Source organism: Hydra vulgaris, chromosome 07 (genome assembly GCF_038396675.1).
Source record: "Hydra vulgaris chromosome 07, alternate assembly HydraT2T_AEP".
Taxonomy (NCBI): Eukaryota; Metazoa; Cnidaria; class Hydrozoa; order Anthoathecata; family Hydridae; genus Hydra; species Hydra vulgaris.
In genome coordinates, this window is record NC_088926.1 from 39,597,501 (window position 1) to 39,615,101 (window position 17,601).

The 17,601-nt window shown below is 29.6% G+C and overlaps 1 protein-coding gene across 2 annotated transcripts; it reads left to right on the forward strand.

Moving 5' to 3' along the window:
* Window positions 1-70: 70 nt before the first annotated feature.
* Window positions 71-4,810, forward strand: LOC136082471 (uncharacterized). Of its 2 annotated transcripts, XM_065801849.1 has the most exons (10): window positions 71-279; window positions 501-695; window positions 978-1,190; window positions 1,513-1,584; window positions 2,348-2,440; window positions 3,535-3,612; window positions 3,747-3,928; window positions 4,213-4,277; window positions 4,442-4,536; window positions 4,637-4,810. In XM_065801849.1, exons 3-10 carry the CDS (start codon window positions 1,004-1,006, stop codon window positions 4,750-4,752), a joined length of 888 nt encoding a protein of 295 aa, XP_065657921.1. In that variant the 5' UTR covers window positions 71-279; window positions 501-695; window positions 978-1,003; the 3' UTR covers window positions 4,753-4,810. The 2 variants fall into 2 exon arrangements, with proteins under 2 accessions (XP_065657921.1, XP_065657922.1); XM_065801850.1 differs by lacking the exon at window positions 3,535-3,612.
* Window positions 4,811-17,601: the final 12,791 nt, after the last annotated feature.

The window sequence follows — 17,601 nt, forward strand, 5'->3', positions numbered from 1 at the left end:
AACTAGTAAAACAAAATTAAAATATTTTTTATCACCTTTTTTTATTGCATCAGTTTAGTAATTGTGAATGTCTAACTTTTTTAGTTTTTGGCTAGTACAAGAATAACATTTTTTACAATGAGCCATTTGTCTGGGAAAAGTTTATACAAATAGTATTTCAATACTTTTGTCATTCCAAAAGAAAGATAATGCATCTGACTTCCTTATTTTTGACTGGTATAAAAAGAGTATTTTTTTATCAGTCGATTATTAAAGCCATCTGGACAAAGTTGTTTTAAGGTTTGTTAAATTTTTAGCTCTTTTTTTTTTCATTGATTGTTTTACCTAATTTATATAATACCAAAACCTCTTTAATAATAACAACAATAATAATAATAACAACATCAACAATAATAATAAAAGTAGTAATCAATAAGAACTAGTAAAACAAAATTAAAATATTTTTTATCACCTTTTTTTATTGCATCAGTTTAGTAATTGTGAATGTCTAACTTTTTTAGTTTTTGGCTAGTACAAGAATAACATTTTTTACAATGAGCCATTTGTCTGGGAAAAGTTTATACAAATAGTATTTCAATACTTTTGTCATTCCAAAAGAAAGATAATGCATCTGACTTCCTTATTTTTGACTGGTATAAAAAAAGTATTTTTTTATCAGTCGATTATTAAAGCCATCTGGACAAAGTTGTTTTAAGGTTTGTTAAATTTTTAGCTCTTTTTTTTTCATTGATTGTTTTACCTAATTTATATAATACCAAAACCTCTTTAATAATAACAACAATAATAATAATAATAATATAAAATAATAATAATAACAAAAATGATAATATTAAATAATCATATAAAAGTAATAAAAAAGTTGTGCTGTGTTGGCTTTATTTGTTAGCTATAAGACCATATTTAGCTAGGGCTATTTACTAATAGCAAATTTAATTTTAAATAGTTTTTATGTTATGTTTACTTTATTTTATTATTAGCTCATAAAATATTTTCTAAAACAAATATGTGGAAAAGAGCTGTTTGGCAAGAAGATTTGCAAGAAGAAGAAGGTGTAATTCCTTCTAATTGGATAGAAAATAAAACAGTTTATTGGCCTCCAGGTACTAAAGCCTTGAACGCAATGAAAGCTCGCCAAAATCCTGAGAAGAATTGGCTGAAGTTTCCATTAATAAAAGTTAAATTCTCTTCAGGTATTACATTATTAAATAATATTAAGTTATTATATTTTAAATAATAGGCTTAGAAGAAGAGCTGTTATAACTATTTTATTTCCACAGAAAGCAAACAGGATTGTGAAAATTTTGAGTTTACAACCACAGAAGAAAAAAGTGACAATTAGGATTTTGATTTTCTTCGAAAAAGAAAATATAAACAAAGAGATTTTCCTGATTATTTTCCACGTAGGCATTGGTTTATATGCTGGAATTTTATAAATTTCAGTTTTTATACCTGAAAATAAAAATACCTGATTTATCATAATTTATACTATAAAATAGTAATTGTATTTTACAGGTTCCATTATTAAAGACTTGAATGAAGTGTCAATGCACCTGACCTCCAGTAGTTCATCGATTAAATCTAGAGGTAAATGTATATATATCTCTATATATATATATACATACATACATACATACATACATACATACATACATACATACATACATACATACATACATACATACATACATACATACATACAAACATACATACATACATACATACATACATACATACATACATACATACATACATACATACATACATACATACATGCATACATACATGCATACATACATACACATGCATGCATACATACATACATACATACATACATACATACATACATACATACATACATACATACATACATACATACATACATACATACATACATACATACATACATGCACATGCATACATACGTACATAAATACATACATACATACATACATACATACATACATACATACATACATACATACATACATACATACATACATACATACATACATACATACATACATACATACATACATACATACATACATACATACATACATACATACATGCATACATACATGCATACATACATACACATGCATACATACATACATACATACATACATACATACATACATACATACATACATACATACATACATACATACATACATACATACATACATACATACATACATACATACATACATACATAAATAAATAAATACATACATACATAAATACATAAATAGATACATACATAGATACATACATAAATACATACATACATACATATATATGTTAATGGTTTGCGTAACTTAATTTTACTTTCAATTTATAATTTTAGAGCCAAAACTTGACATGTATGGAAAGAACCTAAACTCACCTTGCCAAAAGTTTTTCCAAGAAGACATCAGTTCTTTATTTGCTCAAGATATAGGTTATTGTCTCATGAAATTTATTTAAATAATTTAAAATAAGATTGCATTATTAAAAAAAAAAAAGATACAATTATAATATAAAATCTTCTATATATATAAAGGGCAATATGTGTGTGTGTGTTTGTTCTCTATAGAAATCCAAACCGCCGGACCGATCTCGATGAAATTTGGCATTGGGGTAGTCCTCGAGGGGGAGAAGGTTCTTAGCTGGGTTTTGACCCTGTACCCCGACCCCCGGGGTGAAGGGGGCTAAAAATTGAGCCCCCCTGACCCCGGGGTCAGGGGGGCCGATTTTTTGGGCCCATTTTTGGGCCGATTTTTGTGTACAGATATCAGGTAAGCCAGTTTAAATATTGGCCCGGGCAACGCCGGGTAACTCCAGCTATATATTTAAAGGGCAATGTGTGTTTGTGTGTGTGTTTGTTTGTTCTCTATAGAAATCCTAACCGCCGGACCGATCTCGATGAAATTTGGCATGGGGGTAGTCCTCGAGGAGGAGAAGGTTCTTAGCTGGGTTTTGACCCTGTACCCCGACCCCCGGGGTCAAGGGGGCTAAAAAATGAGCCCCCCTGACCCCGGGGTCAGGGGGGCCGATTTTTCGGGCCCATTTTTGGGCCCATTTTTGTGTACAGATATCAAGTAAGCCAGTTTAAATATTGGCCCGGGCAACGCCGGGTAACTCCAGCTATATATATAAAGGGCAATGTGTGTTTGTGTGTGTGTTTGTTTGTTCTCTATAGAAATCCTAACCGCCGGACCGATCTCGATGAAATTTGGCATGGGGGTAGTCCTCGAGGAGGAGAAGGTTCTTAGCTGGGTTTTGACCCCGTACCCCGACCCCCGGGGTCAGGGGGCCTAAAAATTGAGCCCCCCTAACCCCGGGGTCAGGGGGGACCATTTTTTGGGCTCATTATTTGGGCCCATTTTTGTGTACAGATATCAGGTAAGCCAGTTTAAATTGGCCCGGGCAACGCCGGGTAACTCATGCTAGTGTAATATACAACTGATTGTGATACAAAGTGTTGACAAAGGGCTTTTTTAATTATGTGTTTTAAGTTCAATTTGTATAAAGAAATACTTAAAAACAATTTAGCACATGATGAAGTAAAGAAAAGTGGAAATAAACTAAAGAAATTAGATAACGTTGATAAGTTTCCAATGTCTGATAGCAGTATGATATTTTATATTTTTTTAAAATAAATTTGTAAATGTAAAAGTAAATTTTATATAAGATTTTAAAGTTTTAAAAACTGAGGAATTTCCTTATTATGCAAGTTATTTTGTAAAACTTAATAAAATTTGTAGAGTTTCAAAAGAGAGTGTTGTATCTACTTACTGATATAAGAAGTGAGTTGCAAAATCCAAACAGAGTGACTGAGTCTGCTTCTAACAGTGAATTTATAAGCCAAATAAAGTTTATTTCAACAGATATGGAGTTAACTGAAGCGGATAAAGCATTAAATGATGAAAAAGTGCGCTCATTGTGGGTGAGTGTAATAAGTATTATATTAATAGTTATTTAGTTTTTGAACATTGCCCTTTAGTTAAAAAAACATTATTAAGATCGACAACGGTCCTTGAAAACAATAAAAAATTTTGCAATTATATAGAAAATAAACTGTCCTGAAAAATTCTTAAAATTTTGAATTTGTTCTAGAAAAATCCTGGTTCACTTTATTAAAATTTGTCTTAGAGATCTGTAATAGTTCAATGTTTTTATATCTTACTTGACCCAAACCATAATGTTGGATTTACTTTATGTTTTTTGTAGGTAAATCAGCTACAATTAATTGGTGGAACATCTTTAAAAGATAGAATACACAAAATTATGCTGAGGTAATTAACTGATAGCTCTTATATCATTCATAATTACTTTTTCAAAAAATATTTGTTTATTAATTTTAGAAAAAGTTATTTCATAATGAATTCAATTTAAATTTTTGAAAAATTATTATTCATTTATAATCATTTCGCATTTATATTATCTTTTAAAAATTTAGAATATTTTCAAACAATTTTATGACCTCCAGGAATATGAAAGGCAAAGGTGGAAAAATATGTTTTAAGAATACTAATTTATATGGTGTTGTTAAAGGTATATCTTTATAAGTTATGTGAAACTTTTCCATTCATTATATTATTTCAAATCTTTCTTTTTTGATTTTTACTTTATATTTTCCTTTTTCTTTTTACAGCTTCTGCTATTAAATACGATGGAGCGACAGAAACTTTGATTAATGGAATATTGTCTGACTTCCTAAAATACGCTCCATTTCGAAGAGGTGGCGGTAAAGAGAAGAAAATTGTGTAGATTTAATTCAAATATATGTAAATATGTGTAATATTTAAAAATATATATCATAAACAAATATTATCTCTTTCTTTACTAATATATGTCTAACTAAACTTAACTAAAAATAGTCTAACTACAGACTATGAGTAGATTTAATATACATTGATAGTCCAATAGAGTTGTACAGCAACTATTGGACATGTCTAATAAGTTTCAATGGTGATCAAAGTTTTTATGAACGGTTTTTGATAAGGATAAACGTTATAATAACATTAAATTTACGTTGAAACAACATATATAAGCAAAATATATTATTATATTTTGTCACCATTGGATCAATTGAAGGTTGATTTAACATTTGGATCTTACGTTGATAAATCAACGTTGAAAAAAACTTTCATTCTAAACGTTGTTTCAACGTAAATTCAACGTTCTTATAACGTTTTTTGCGTCGAATCAACGTAAATATAACGTTTGAACCTAACGTTGATTTAACGTTGATAAATCAACGATGAAAAAAACTTTCATTCTAAACGTTAAACAACGTAAATTCAACGTTAGGTTTCAACCTAAGTTCAACGTTATTTCAACGTTATTTGCCGGCTGGGGAGAATAAAATTATAAACATTGGCATAAGTGCAAGTCGGCATAAACGCGAACTGGCATAAGTGCGCCATAAAAATTTGTTAACATTGGCATAAGTGCGAACTGACATATGCGCGAAATGCATTATATGTTCCCTGCACGGTGTTCAGTAAAATCTATAACATTATTTTGTACTTTTCAGGTATTGAAAATTTTAATTGATCACGTTAAAACTTTGCATTTTAAGAAACTCTGTGACACGCGGTGGGAAGCAAAAATAAGTAGTATTAAAGCCGTTCGTTATCAAGTTGGTGATATAAATGATGCTTTAATTGCATTTTCAGAAATTGAAGGATGTTATCATGAAACTGCACATGAAGCAATAACACTTGCAGAGCAATTGAAAGATTTTAGCTTTCTTGTCTCTCTAATTGTCTGGTTTGATGTTCTTTTTCAAGTCAATATTGTTATTATAACTCTTCCTGAGAAAAATACAGACTTCACTCAATGTGCAAAATTAATGAAAAGCTGTTGTTCATTTTTTTAGGAAACTACAGAAAATGTTGTTTTAAAGATGCAATTATAAATGCAAAGAATTTGGCCTTAGAATTAAAATTGGAGCCTGTTTTTAAACCACTAAAAAAGATAAAACAAGTGAAACGTCATTTTGACAAATTCAAGAAATTATTCAGTTTCTTTAATTCTTTTTCAGACTCTAATTTCAATGAGAGAAAGATTGATGGAGAAATATTAAGAAATTTGGGGTTTTTTTGTATAACGTCGATAGTTTGAAAAAAAGAAAAAAATTTAAAATTGTGTTTAGCTCTTCAAAGAAAGCTTACAGTAAATCTAAAATTGGACATTAATGGTATTATTCCTTGCTATGAACTGGACTACATTAAACTTTTTTTTTTCTGGAATAGTCAAGGATAAAATTACTCCAATAGGAATGATTTTATAAAGTTTAAAAAACAATATATTATTGTTTTAAACTTTATAAAACGGCATAAAATGCAAGATATAAATAAATAAATAAATCAAAAAATTAGAATAACAAAATGCACAACAATTTAATATTTTTTATTTTAATTAAAACAAAATAATTTGAAAATTTAAATTAAAAAAGTAGTTGATCAAGCCTTTTTGCCTCGATTAATACTAAAAAAAGCGTTATTTTATGACATTTGTAAACATAAAATCTGGAAAACTAAAAGAGTTTAAGATTTTTACCAGTTCTTTATTGTATAGAAATGCAGGAGTTGAACTTTATTGTATAGAAATGCAGGAGTTGAACGTTATTGTATAGAAATGCAGGAGTTGAACTTTATTGTATAGAAATGCAGGAGTTGAACTTTATTGTATAGAAATGCAGGAGTTAAACTTTATTGTATAGAAATGCAGGAGTTGAACTTTATTTTATAGAAATGCAGGAGTTGAACTTTATTGTATAGAAATGCAGGAGTTGAACTTTATTGTATAGAAATGCAGGAGTTGAACTTTATTGTATAGAAATGCAGGAGTTGAACTTTATTGTATAGAAATGCAGGAGTTGAACCAAAACTCATAATATAAAATATTTCAAAAGATATTGATATTTGTTACTGATAAAAAGCGCCATAACATTTTTTATTTTCTGTATCAAACATTAGTTTTGGTTCACCTTCTATTAAAACTAAAGAATGTACATTGAAAATTTCAACCTAAAAGCTTACGTGGATCTTGAAATATCATGTTTTAAAGTTAATAAAATCGTTAAAAATTAAATACTGAGAAAAACACAAAAATAAAATTAAACTAACAAAAACATTGTGATTTTATTAACATGAGGCTGCTGAATAAGCTGGGATTATGTCATTTTCCTTCTTTTTATCCAGGAATCCTTTTCTGATAGCTCTTAATTTTTTTCTCATCTTTATGCCTTTGGTTGATAACTTCTCTGAATGTTCTTTATACGGTCTGTATCACTTTTTCTAAACGCATTTAGAATAAACTTTAAAACTGACAATCCAAGTACTTGTATTATTGGTGTTAAACCAGATTTGCCATCATTAAATTCAATAACGGGGGAGAAAATACCTATTTCAAGAAGTTTTCTAGATACAAAAATCTCTTTCGAACATTTTTTCCACGCCATACTGATTAAGCATTCGATTCTATTTAGAGTTTGGCCCTGCAAACATTATAACAACAACAAATCTGTTATTAAGCCATGCCAAACTGGAATTAATAAATCTTTAATTGCGATTGGAAGGCTCAAGTTTTTTTATAGGATTTATTACCTGTTATTTTGCCGGCCTGGCATAAACACCAGCTATCTTTGTTGCATGGACAAAACTGATGACCAACATTTTCATCAAAAAGTCTGTATTTTGAAACAATGTTGTCCATATAGATTTTTTCATTAAGTAAATGTTCCCAATATTTTGCCTAACAGCCCTACGAAATTAATTTTTAAATGTATTGAAAGCTTTTTCACTGAGTCTACCTTTTTTTTTTTTTTTTTTTAAACATCTCTGCTTCCAACAAGGCTGCAAGCAACTACTAATTAAAGTTGGAAGTTACTGGAAGAGAAAAAAATTGTTGAGCAAAATAACAATTGACGGACGACTTAAAGGATTGCAAATTATATGAATTAGGAAAGCAAGGTGAAGGAAGCGAATTCCAAAGAGTTCGAACATCAGTCGAGGAAAAAAAGTTAGAGAAATAAGAGTTTTTGGAGCACTTAGGAACAATCACAGAAAAAAGATAAGACTTAACTGAATGACGAGTAATGACGAGTAACACAATTTTGCAACTGATTTGATATATGGTTTCCAAGAAAGATCGGAAGTAAGACTTAATCCTAAAAGATAAAGAGTAGATGACTCATCCAATACATCACCATTCATGAATATAGGAAGATCTAACTAATTGTGATAACGGTTGGCTGACAAAAATTGAATTTTATCTGTATTGAAGTTCACCAGCCACTGTGAGCTCCATGCTGTAGCAGAAGTGAGATCCTTTTCAAGCTCAAATGCCCCTCCAAGGAATCAGAGAGTGTTGGTTTCTTATCACGACAAGAATAAAAGATAGTATCATCAGCAAATAATGCCACGCAAGATGTGAGAAAATCTGGAAGATCGTTAATGTAAATTAAAAAGAGTATAAGGCCAAGGATTAAACCTTGAGGAACCGCTGAAGTTACAGAATAAGAAAAAGAGTGCTGTCCATCGAGGACAACCTTTATACTACAATTAAAAAGGAAGGATTCAATAATCTTAAAGATGTTGCAGACACACCTTTCGAAGAAACTCTATCAAAAGCTTTTGAAATGTTAAGAGCGATTGCCTTAACCTCTCCTTTATCTAATGCATGATAAAACCTATTGGTTATTACTGTAAGCAAATCAGCTGCAGAACGAGAAGAACAAAATCCATATTGATGGTCAGAAAGTAAGTTATTAGATTCAAGATGAGAAATTAAATGTTTGTTAATTAAAGATTCAAAAACCTTGCTTACGATAGGAAGAAGACAATTGGGACTGTATTTAGACAAATCAGATCGCTCTCCATAATTTTTGAAAATGGGGATAACAGATGCCGCTTTCCAGCAGGCTGGAAAACAAGACTCTGATAAGCACTTGTTGAATAGTTTTGAGAGTATAGACGACAGCTCCGGAGAACACTTCTGCAATACAATAACAGGTATGTTGTCCGAGCCACAAGCTGTAGAAAAGTTTAGGTAGGAAATCACTTTAGATACAGAAGCTGGAGTGATACGAATTTCAAGCATTAGATTAACCTGTTTGTTGGCAATATCAGGTAAAACGCAACTAGTGGAATCATGAGATGATATTGATGAAAAGTTTTTAGCAAACAATTCAGCTTTATCTATAGGTGAGGTCACAAAGTCAGAACCATACAAGAGAAGTCGAATTAAAGATTTGTCCTTATCATTAATACTGTTAAAGATTCTCCAGAAGTCACGAGCGCCTAATTTTTAAGACGAGATACGAGATTACATGAGAATAGCGGGCTTTAGCGTTAGACAAAACCTTTTTACAATGATTTCTTGCAGTATTAAACTGACGTCTCTTTTCTGGAGAATTGTTTTGCTGATAGAAATGGAAGTAACGGTTTCGACTGGCAATCACAGAAGCACAGTGTGAAGAAAACCATGAAGGAGAGTGAGGCTTGACCTGGAATTGTCGAGAGGAAACAAAAGATTCCATGCCAGCCTGAATCCACGAAGTTATGTAAAACTAACATTTGTCGACAGGAAGACGAAAGATTTCTACCCAAGGGCCATCACGAAGAAAATCACAGAAAGAGTCCTAGTCAGCTTTGAGGTAGTTGTAAGAGGTACAATAATTGGGGGATTCAGATGATAAAGAAGAATGAGATATTAGTTTTAGAGAGATCAAACTGTGATCAGAAGCACCTTAGGGTGAATGTGGAGAAACTGAGCACTTACTAGGATTAAAAACAACACATAAGATGAGTGCAGAAGGTAAATGATTCAAGTTGTCTGGAAAGCGAGTTAGAAAGTTGACTATTTGAGTAAGGAATTGAGAAAGGCAAAAACTGTGGGCTTTAATTCCTGCAGATCACTGGCACTAGACCCAAGCCATTTAGAGTGGTGAGCATTAAAATCACCGACAACAACTATATTAGCTGATGGATATAGAGAGCGGGCTTAGTCAATATGATCAGAAATAACATCAAAAAGAGTGCATTCTTGAGATGAATGTGAGCAATATTGAACAAAGAGAAATGCGTAGAGTGAAGTGGTGCTAAACAAAAACACATGAAAGAATAGTCTGTGGATTCAAACCTAGTTTCACGACAAATGGGTGAATTCTTGCAAATGTAAATGCCCAGGCATATGACCATTGGAGTCTTCACAAATTAAGAAAGATAACCATTAAGAATAAGATCGCAAAGAACAAGTAGGTTTTGTGAACTTTGCAAAAGATAAGATTCAACAGAAGAAAAGTTACTTCGAAGACCACAAATATTAGTGAATGAAAGGTTTAGGGAACTTGGTGATGATGATGGTTTTTTGTGTTTTATAGTTTTTAGTACTTTATTCATTTTTAAATTTGTTGAAGATCTTGACTCAAAGCATAGATAGTACTTAGTACACTGTTAAATAGCCCAAGCAATTGCCTCATTACTATCAATAAACCCTAAGCCGTAACGGAGGACTCCAAATGTGGCATTGGCAATGCACACAAACGGGGACATCATCTATGCGCATCATAGCACTGTTATTACTTTGATATTTTTCAGCTTTTGATGGAATCAGCCTCTCTGCGAGCTACCACATAGTTCGAGAAACGTGATTAGCACCCGGCCTCAGAACAATAAAACTGAGTTTTAGAACTGTACCCTCATTAGGAAATAATAGAATGAGTTGCCTAGTCATAAAAACAGAGACACTAGCAAAACCCATGCATTGAGTCAAGAAGATCCAGCATTCAACATCCTAAACTGGAATCAATGTATTAAAAATACATCTGCGCCAGCCTAATAGATGAAGAAGGGGTGCGAGGCTGGTCAACAGATAGAATCTGTGTACCCCTTTCTTCTCCCATGAACCGTCATCAGAAACTGTACAGGTCAGTGTTTCATCACTTTTCTATTCTCTTAGTTTTACTGTTTCCATGGCTGCTTTAGTCATAGATGCTTTACAATTACTAGTATATATACCATGCAAAACATTAGTAATACTATTATAGACTTTTAAAAAAATAGGTGGTGGCATATCTAATAAAGATGTAAAAGATGTAATGGCTTTATGTCCTCTACCAATTTCTCTAAATGCTATCACCATTTGAACATTGGTTGCAAATAGTTTATTGCTACTATATTTAGTGAAATTGTTTTTGTTTTGAACATAAGAGATACTCTATGAAGTTTTAAAAGTTTGATGCCATCGAAAAGAACTTGAGGCACATAATAGTTTTAGTTCTAAACAAAATCCTTGTCGCTTAATTTCAATACTTTTAACTTTAATATAATTATTAAAAAATATAAGTAACTGATAGCTTAAAATTATAGCGGCGCTGCAGATATTTTAAAAGATTTTCTACTCACCCCATTTTACAGTATTAAGCAAAAGTATTACCCCGTTTACACTGGCGATAAAATACGTTTCATTTTAAATCCGTTTAAATTTTAAATGTTAAAAACTGTAGAAAACAAAGATAAAACAAAATGACAAGACTTTTTAAATTTTTAATTTAATTCACGTTTTAAATAAAGTAGGTTTTGTTGACAGAATCAGGTTTATATTTAAACTTGTGTAAAATTAAAACTTTAAGCGCATCGATATTTCATATGTTAAGGCTCAAAGTAGTTTACGCAATATTTTTTATTGGCTATGGCTATGTAAAGTATTTCCAAATCACAGTGAAGCACAAAAATTATTTCTCTACTAAAAATAGTTATAATATAAAAATAAAAACGAAGAATCGCATTAACTCGTTCGCTACCAAAAACGAAATTTTTTTTGTAGAGACCGCATATTTTTTTGAATAAAATTTGAATGGCATAACATAGACAATTAATAAACATTTGAATAGTAAATCTCCTTAAAAGCTAAACAAACTATATATCAATAGAAAGCTGAACAAATGTTCTTTTTAATTAAATAAGTTTTAAACACACATCATTAAACAATAAGAAATGCAAAGTGCTTAAAACCATCGTTTATATAAATAATAACTAAAACATTAAGGACGAAACAAACCTCATTTAATGAATAAAAATAATATTTTTTCTTTAAAAGACTGGTAATTACTTAACTAAATACTTAACACTTTTACAAGTTAAATTTTATAGTGTTAACGCTGGGTTAGCAAACTTTAACATCCCTCAGAATTTGGCCGTATTTTTCGGTTACCGTATTATTTTTTGTTTTACTAATTGTCGCAAAATTTAAGCGTACTCTACGTCCTGTATACGTAAATGTATTCTTATCCAGAGGAACGTTTGAATTGGCAATTAATTCTGCAGTTCTTCATTTCAATAATGGTGGTGAAGGAGTAAAATCTGTTTTGGAAAGTTTTGGAATTAAAGGACAAATAACTTCCAAGAAACTAATGGAGGCTGATAATAAACGTGTTAAACATATGAAGCACAAATCTTCTAATATGATGTTAAAACAGCGTAAAAAACTAAGAAAAATTAAAAAAGGCATAGTGGAAGTTGAGGTTTCAAATGAAAAACAAACTTCATATATACCTGGTGGTTTTTAAACATTATTTTTGAAATACTTTATTAAAAGTCTCGTTTCCCAGGTTTAATAATTTTCGAGACATTACACATTTTAAAACATGGTTTTTTAAAAATGGTATGGATTTATGAACTGAAATTTTCAGAACATTTTCATAAGACATAGATAAATCATTTCTCATAGGATTTTGTAATATTAAGAGCAAATTTCAGATTTATATGAAATTTAGTATTTATTTGAGTGACTAAATAAATAAATTCTGAAACATTTTGCATAACTTTGGAATTATCGAGGCAAATCAAAAAATCCTATGACAAATGAAAATATTATATGTAATAAGCATTTCTGCAAAATGTCAAAGCTGTAGAGTTATTATATAGTGAGATATTATGTTTTCAAATATACCCCATTGTTTGAGGTTAATTAAAACTAATTTATTTTTGGATAATCAAGGCAAAAAAAATTTTTGAATGATTTTTTTTTTTAATTTTTTGAAATAGAATCAAGTTTTACTACAAAATATCAATAAATAGCTTAAACTCAAAAAATTAATTATTTCTAGGGTTACCACCTTAATTCTGCCAATTACATGTGTTATTTTTGAACAAATGCAAAATGTGTTATTTTTGAACAAATGTAAAAATTCTCTACACTTTTAGAGTTCAATTGAAAAAAGTGTTCAAACATTATTAAATGTATGTAATGTACTTTTATTAACTCATAGTTCTGCTATAATTAAAAAATAATAATTTTAATACAGCTTTATGTATGTTCAAGTTTTAAATTATTTTATTATATATTCATTGTTTTTGTGTTTCTCTTTGATAAATTCAATTAATGAAATAAATTTTAACTTAGTTAACACTTTTTTTTTAAATTATTCACCTCCCCAGTCAATGAGGCTGTCACTAGTCCAGCCACTACAGTCAAGGAGGCTGCTTTTTGTGGTTACAACCCTCTCTCAACTCTATAACTCCGAAACGCGAACCTTGACAATCAAGGCTGCTGTGCGGAGAAACAAGTTGAGCACGGTAGTACCAGGGACGTGGTGGGAATTGAACTTGGAATTTTAACGTTTATAATATTTTTATTTCTTTTTTATTTTAATATTCGTGCTTTTTTTAAGTCTGGTTGCAAAGAATATTTTTATTTTATCTGATGTTGTTTATTGATGTATCATAATTTATGATTTTTATTGTTTTGGTGACTTTTATTGTAATTATCATATCAGAACAGTTTTCATTCATTTTATGAATGCATATACTCTGTGTGAACTGACTTCAATCCATTATATTTTGACTAATCTTGAATAATGACAGTTAAAGATTATTGGCACATGTTTGTTGTGATCCTGTTGATTGGAATGTATTATCATTATCATAATTGCAGCAAAGAGATAATTTTTTTCACCTCTTTGCTGCAATTATGATAATGTGTACACTCTGATTATGTGAGTATAGCTATGATGTGTTTGATTGCCAAGAGGAACACCTTTTGGCAAAAGATTACAATATGAATGAGATAAAATATTTCTACATGAAGGTTGGAGGGATATCTATGTCCATGTTTCTTAGGTCTTAAACAAATTGCTGGCACTTGAACTGCAGCAAAATATCAACAGGACTGGAAGTCGTGGCAAACATAAGCTTTAACCTGGAAAAACTGCTCAAAAATGTTTAATTCAGATCTACTCTGATTAGATCTTAGTTTAATTCAGATCTACTCTGAACATTTTTGTATTAATAGGAGTCAATCTAACTGTCTGCTCATATTCAGAGCTTGATTTAATAACAATAACAAAAATTTTGAATTCAAGGCGAAAACAATAAGTAACAAAAAAATTCTATATACTTCCAAAATTCTCAAAATATATATAGATGTTAACAATTTTTTTTACTTATTACAATAGTTACTTGTTTAATCTTCGCTTCTGACAAGGCTACAAGCAACCACTACTAGAGTTGGAAGTTACTGGAAGAGCCTAGATAAAGTTTATGAAGAAAGATAACGACTCACAGATGATTTGATTGACAGATTGCAAATTATATGAACCAGGAAAACAAAATGGAGGGAAAGAATTCCAAAAACACATGTTCGAGTAAAAAAACTAGACAAATAAGAATTTTTGGAGCACTTAGGAACACTCACAGTTAAAGGATAAGACTTAGTTAAATAATGAGTAACGAAAGAATGAATTTAAGGAGATTGCAGAAAGATGCTAGCTCTTTAGAACAGCGTTTATTATAGTATATTTACTAAAAGAGAAAGAGAAGCAACATTACAACAATATGATAATGGTTGGAGGCTGGCTGCAACCTTTACTTGTTTACTTATATTATAAGTTATTAATATGCAGATATTTATATTGTCTATATGATTCTATAAAATAATCTCTTATATGTGTGAACTCATCTAATAACTATAGAATTTGAACATAATTGTAGATTTGAATAAATTAATGTCAAGTGATTATTTTATTATATTTATAGTGTCAACTTTTTCCCAGATCAATGATGCGACAAAAGAAATTAAATCAAAAGTGGCCCTATTTTTTAACAAGGCAAGAAATCGCTATGGTGGTCAAATGTGGGAAGATATGTAAATGACTGATGTTTCAATAGATGAAGAGAAAAATTGTTAGAAAGGGATTGGTAAAAGAGGATGGTGAAAACGATTCTCAACAAAAAATCAAATTAAATAAAGATTACTTTAAATAAATATGAATATCGTGTTTTAAATAAATATTTGTATGAATACTTTAAATATAAATTTTAATAAATAATAATATAAATTATTAAAATGATGTTTTTAAAATTCTATTAATAAAAAAATTTTCAAAAAGAGCCTCCCTATACTACTCATCTTTGGATTAGTAGCGTGTGGTATTTTTTTGTTGTCGTAATAGGACCATTCCTTATTGAACCCTTATATTTGGTGCAGGCATTTTAATCTGGTTCCCTAAAGTATTTTTAAGGCTGATGGTGGTGAAGAATATAACATTTTCTTTGGCATTGTACTAACTTTGAAAATTCTGAGTACCGTCATAAATTTTGTCCTCTTGGCAAAGATAGCTGGTGTAAATACAAAGAAAACAGTGATTACAAACCTAGTATTAATCTAGATATATCGATTCATAACCTGCTTTTACCAGTATTTGTTTTGCTGTCTGATGAGGAACTACTTCGAAAATGTCTCCATGGTAAAACACAAAATTCAAATGAAGCTTTTAATAATATCATATGGAATAAATGTCCAAAAATTGTTTACCTTGGGAGATCAGTGTTAGAAATAGGGACAAATTCAGCTGTATTAAACTTTAATGATGATAGTTTTGGTGTGAGTTCTGTCTTTAAATATTTTGGAATTTCAAATGGTTACTGTTTCGACCAATTATCTGTTAATAGAGATAAAGAATGTAATGTTAAAAGCGCTAAAAAGACCAACAAAAAAGGAAAATCCAAAAGAAAAAAAATAATGGCTGCTAAAAAGGGTTATTTTGACCAAGAAAAAGCCTAGGAAAGTTATTTATCTGGTGGATTTTAAATTTGTATTATTTTTTTTTGTATTTAGTTTTTTAAATTGCATTTTTAGCCAAATATGATTTTCATGCGATTTTAAGTTTTTTTTAAACCTCATATTTTCATAAATATTAAACTTTATCACTTGAAATTTTCAGGAAACATTCTTCAAACATATACCTAGAAAATGAGCGAAAAGAAATCACTTATTCTTTATTTGATTTAATTTATTTTAATTTTATATCTAGATAGAGGTTTGCAAAAGAGTATTTTTTTACGTTGAACGCCATTATGAGTTTTTCAGCTTTTATATAGATTTTTTTTTCCGCACATTCCCTTTATATATATGTAATTTATCATTGTACCAAGTTTAATATTATATACATTAGTTGTTTTAAAATTACTTTGTCCCAAGTTTCTCCTAAATTTGCTCATAAAATAACAAAAAATGCTGACTCAGCTTTAAAAAATGTCCATTTTGTTATGAAATTGAAATTTTTAAATTCGTATTTAATTCTAGTATTTAAAAATTGATAAGAAAACAATTCGCTATTACCATAAAAGAAAATAGTTTTTTTCCTAGGGGAACCACCTTAAGCCGCGGTTGACACATGATTATTAGAATAAACAAAACTAGAAATGGAAACCGAAAAATACGGCCTAATTCTGAGGGATGTTAAAGTATGCTAACCGTTAAATCTGTTTTATCTTATAACTAAGTTTAAAGAAGTTTTATATATGAAGGATTATACACTTTGTCAAATGATAAAGTTAAAAAGTTAATAAAAGGTCATTACGTTATGAAAACTTTTTAATATTTGATCTTTTCTAAAGTTTTTATCGTACGCAAAGGGTTTAAATAAAATTTTAGCAGACGCAGTGCAGTGATTAGCGCGCTTGCCTTAGAACTAGAGATTCGTGGTTCAACACCACCTCTCTGTAAGTTTAACAACATCGGTTAAGAAGGAGCCATGAACTTTCTTTCAAATGCTTATCCGCAGTACTCTGTGTCTTTTCTAAAAAAATAAATAAATAAAAAAATTAATTATAATGATCTTTTTATAATAAACAAATTTTGTGTAAATTAAACATTTAATTTTTTTTTAGTAGGCGTGTATTTTTTATGATCAATTTCAACATTTGAAACTATTTTTTCTTTCTGAAAATTTTTCAAAATATTTTTTTTAAGTTACTTTAAATTATGAATTATGTTTGTTATTTTTTTTTCTATTTTTACAAAAAGTTGTTTAAAACTTTTTTTTAAAACTTGACTTACTGATAAAATAATTAAAAATTACTATTTTAAAATGACTACGTTATTATTTTTTTTTTGGAACTTTTTGGAAAAAAAATTTATACCATTTTAAAATATTCTATTTTTTTCCTTTCCATAACTTATTTTCACTTTTCAACAAATTAAATAAAATTTGTTGTTTACTAAACAATAATTACAAGTAGTTTGTTAAAGCATTTTGCGTAATTTAAAAATAAATGTTTCAAAATATAATTTTTTAAGTAATTTTTTAAACACAGTTAAAAATAT

Bases quoted from the DNA above. Each gene is read 5' to 3' on its own strand.
- LOC136082471 (XM_065801849.1), top strand. From the start codon at position 1,004: ATGTGGAAAAGAGCTGTTTGGCAAGAAGATTTGCAAGAAGAAGAAGGT. The intron at 2,441-3,534 runs GTTATTGTCTCA...AAAACAATTTAG, and splicing joins TTTATTTGCTCAAGATATAG to CACATGATGAAGTAAAGAAA. The intron at 3,929-4,212 runs GTGAGTGTAATA...TGTTTTTTGTAG, and splicing joins AAAAAGTGCGCTCATTGTGG to GTAAATCAGCTACAATTAAT.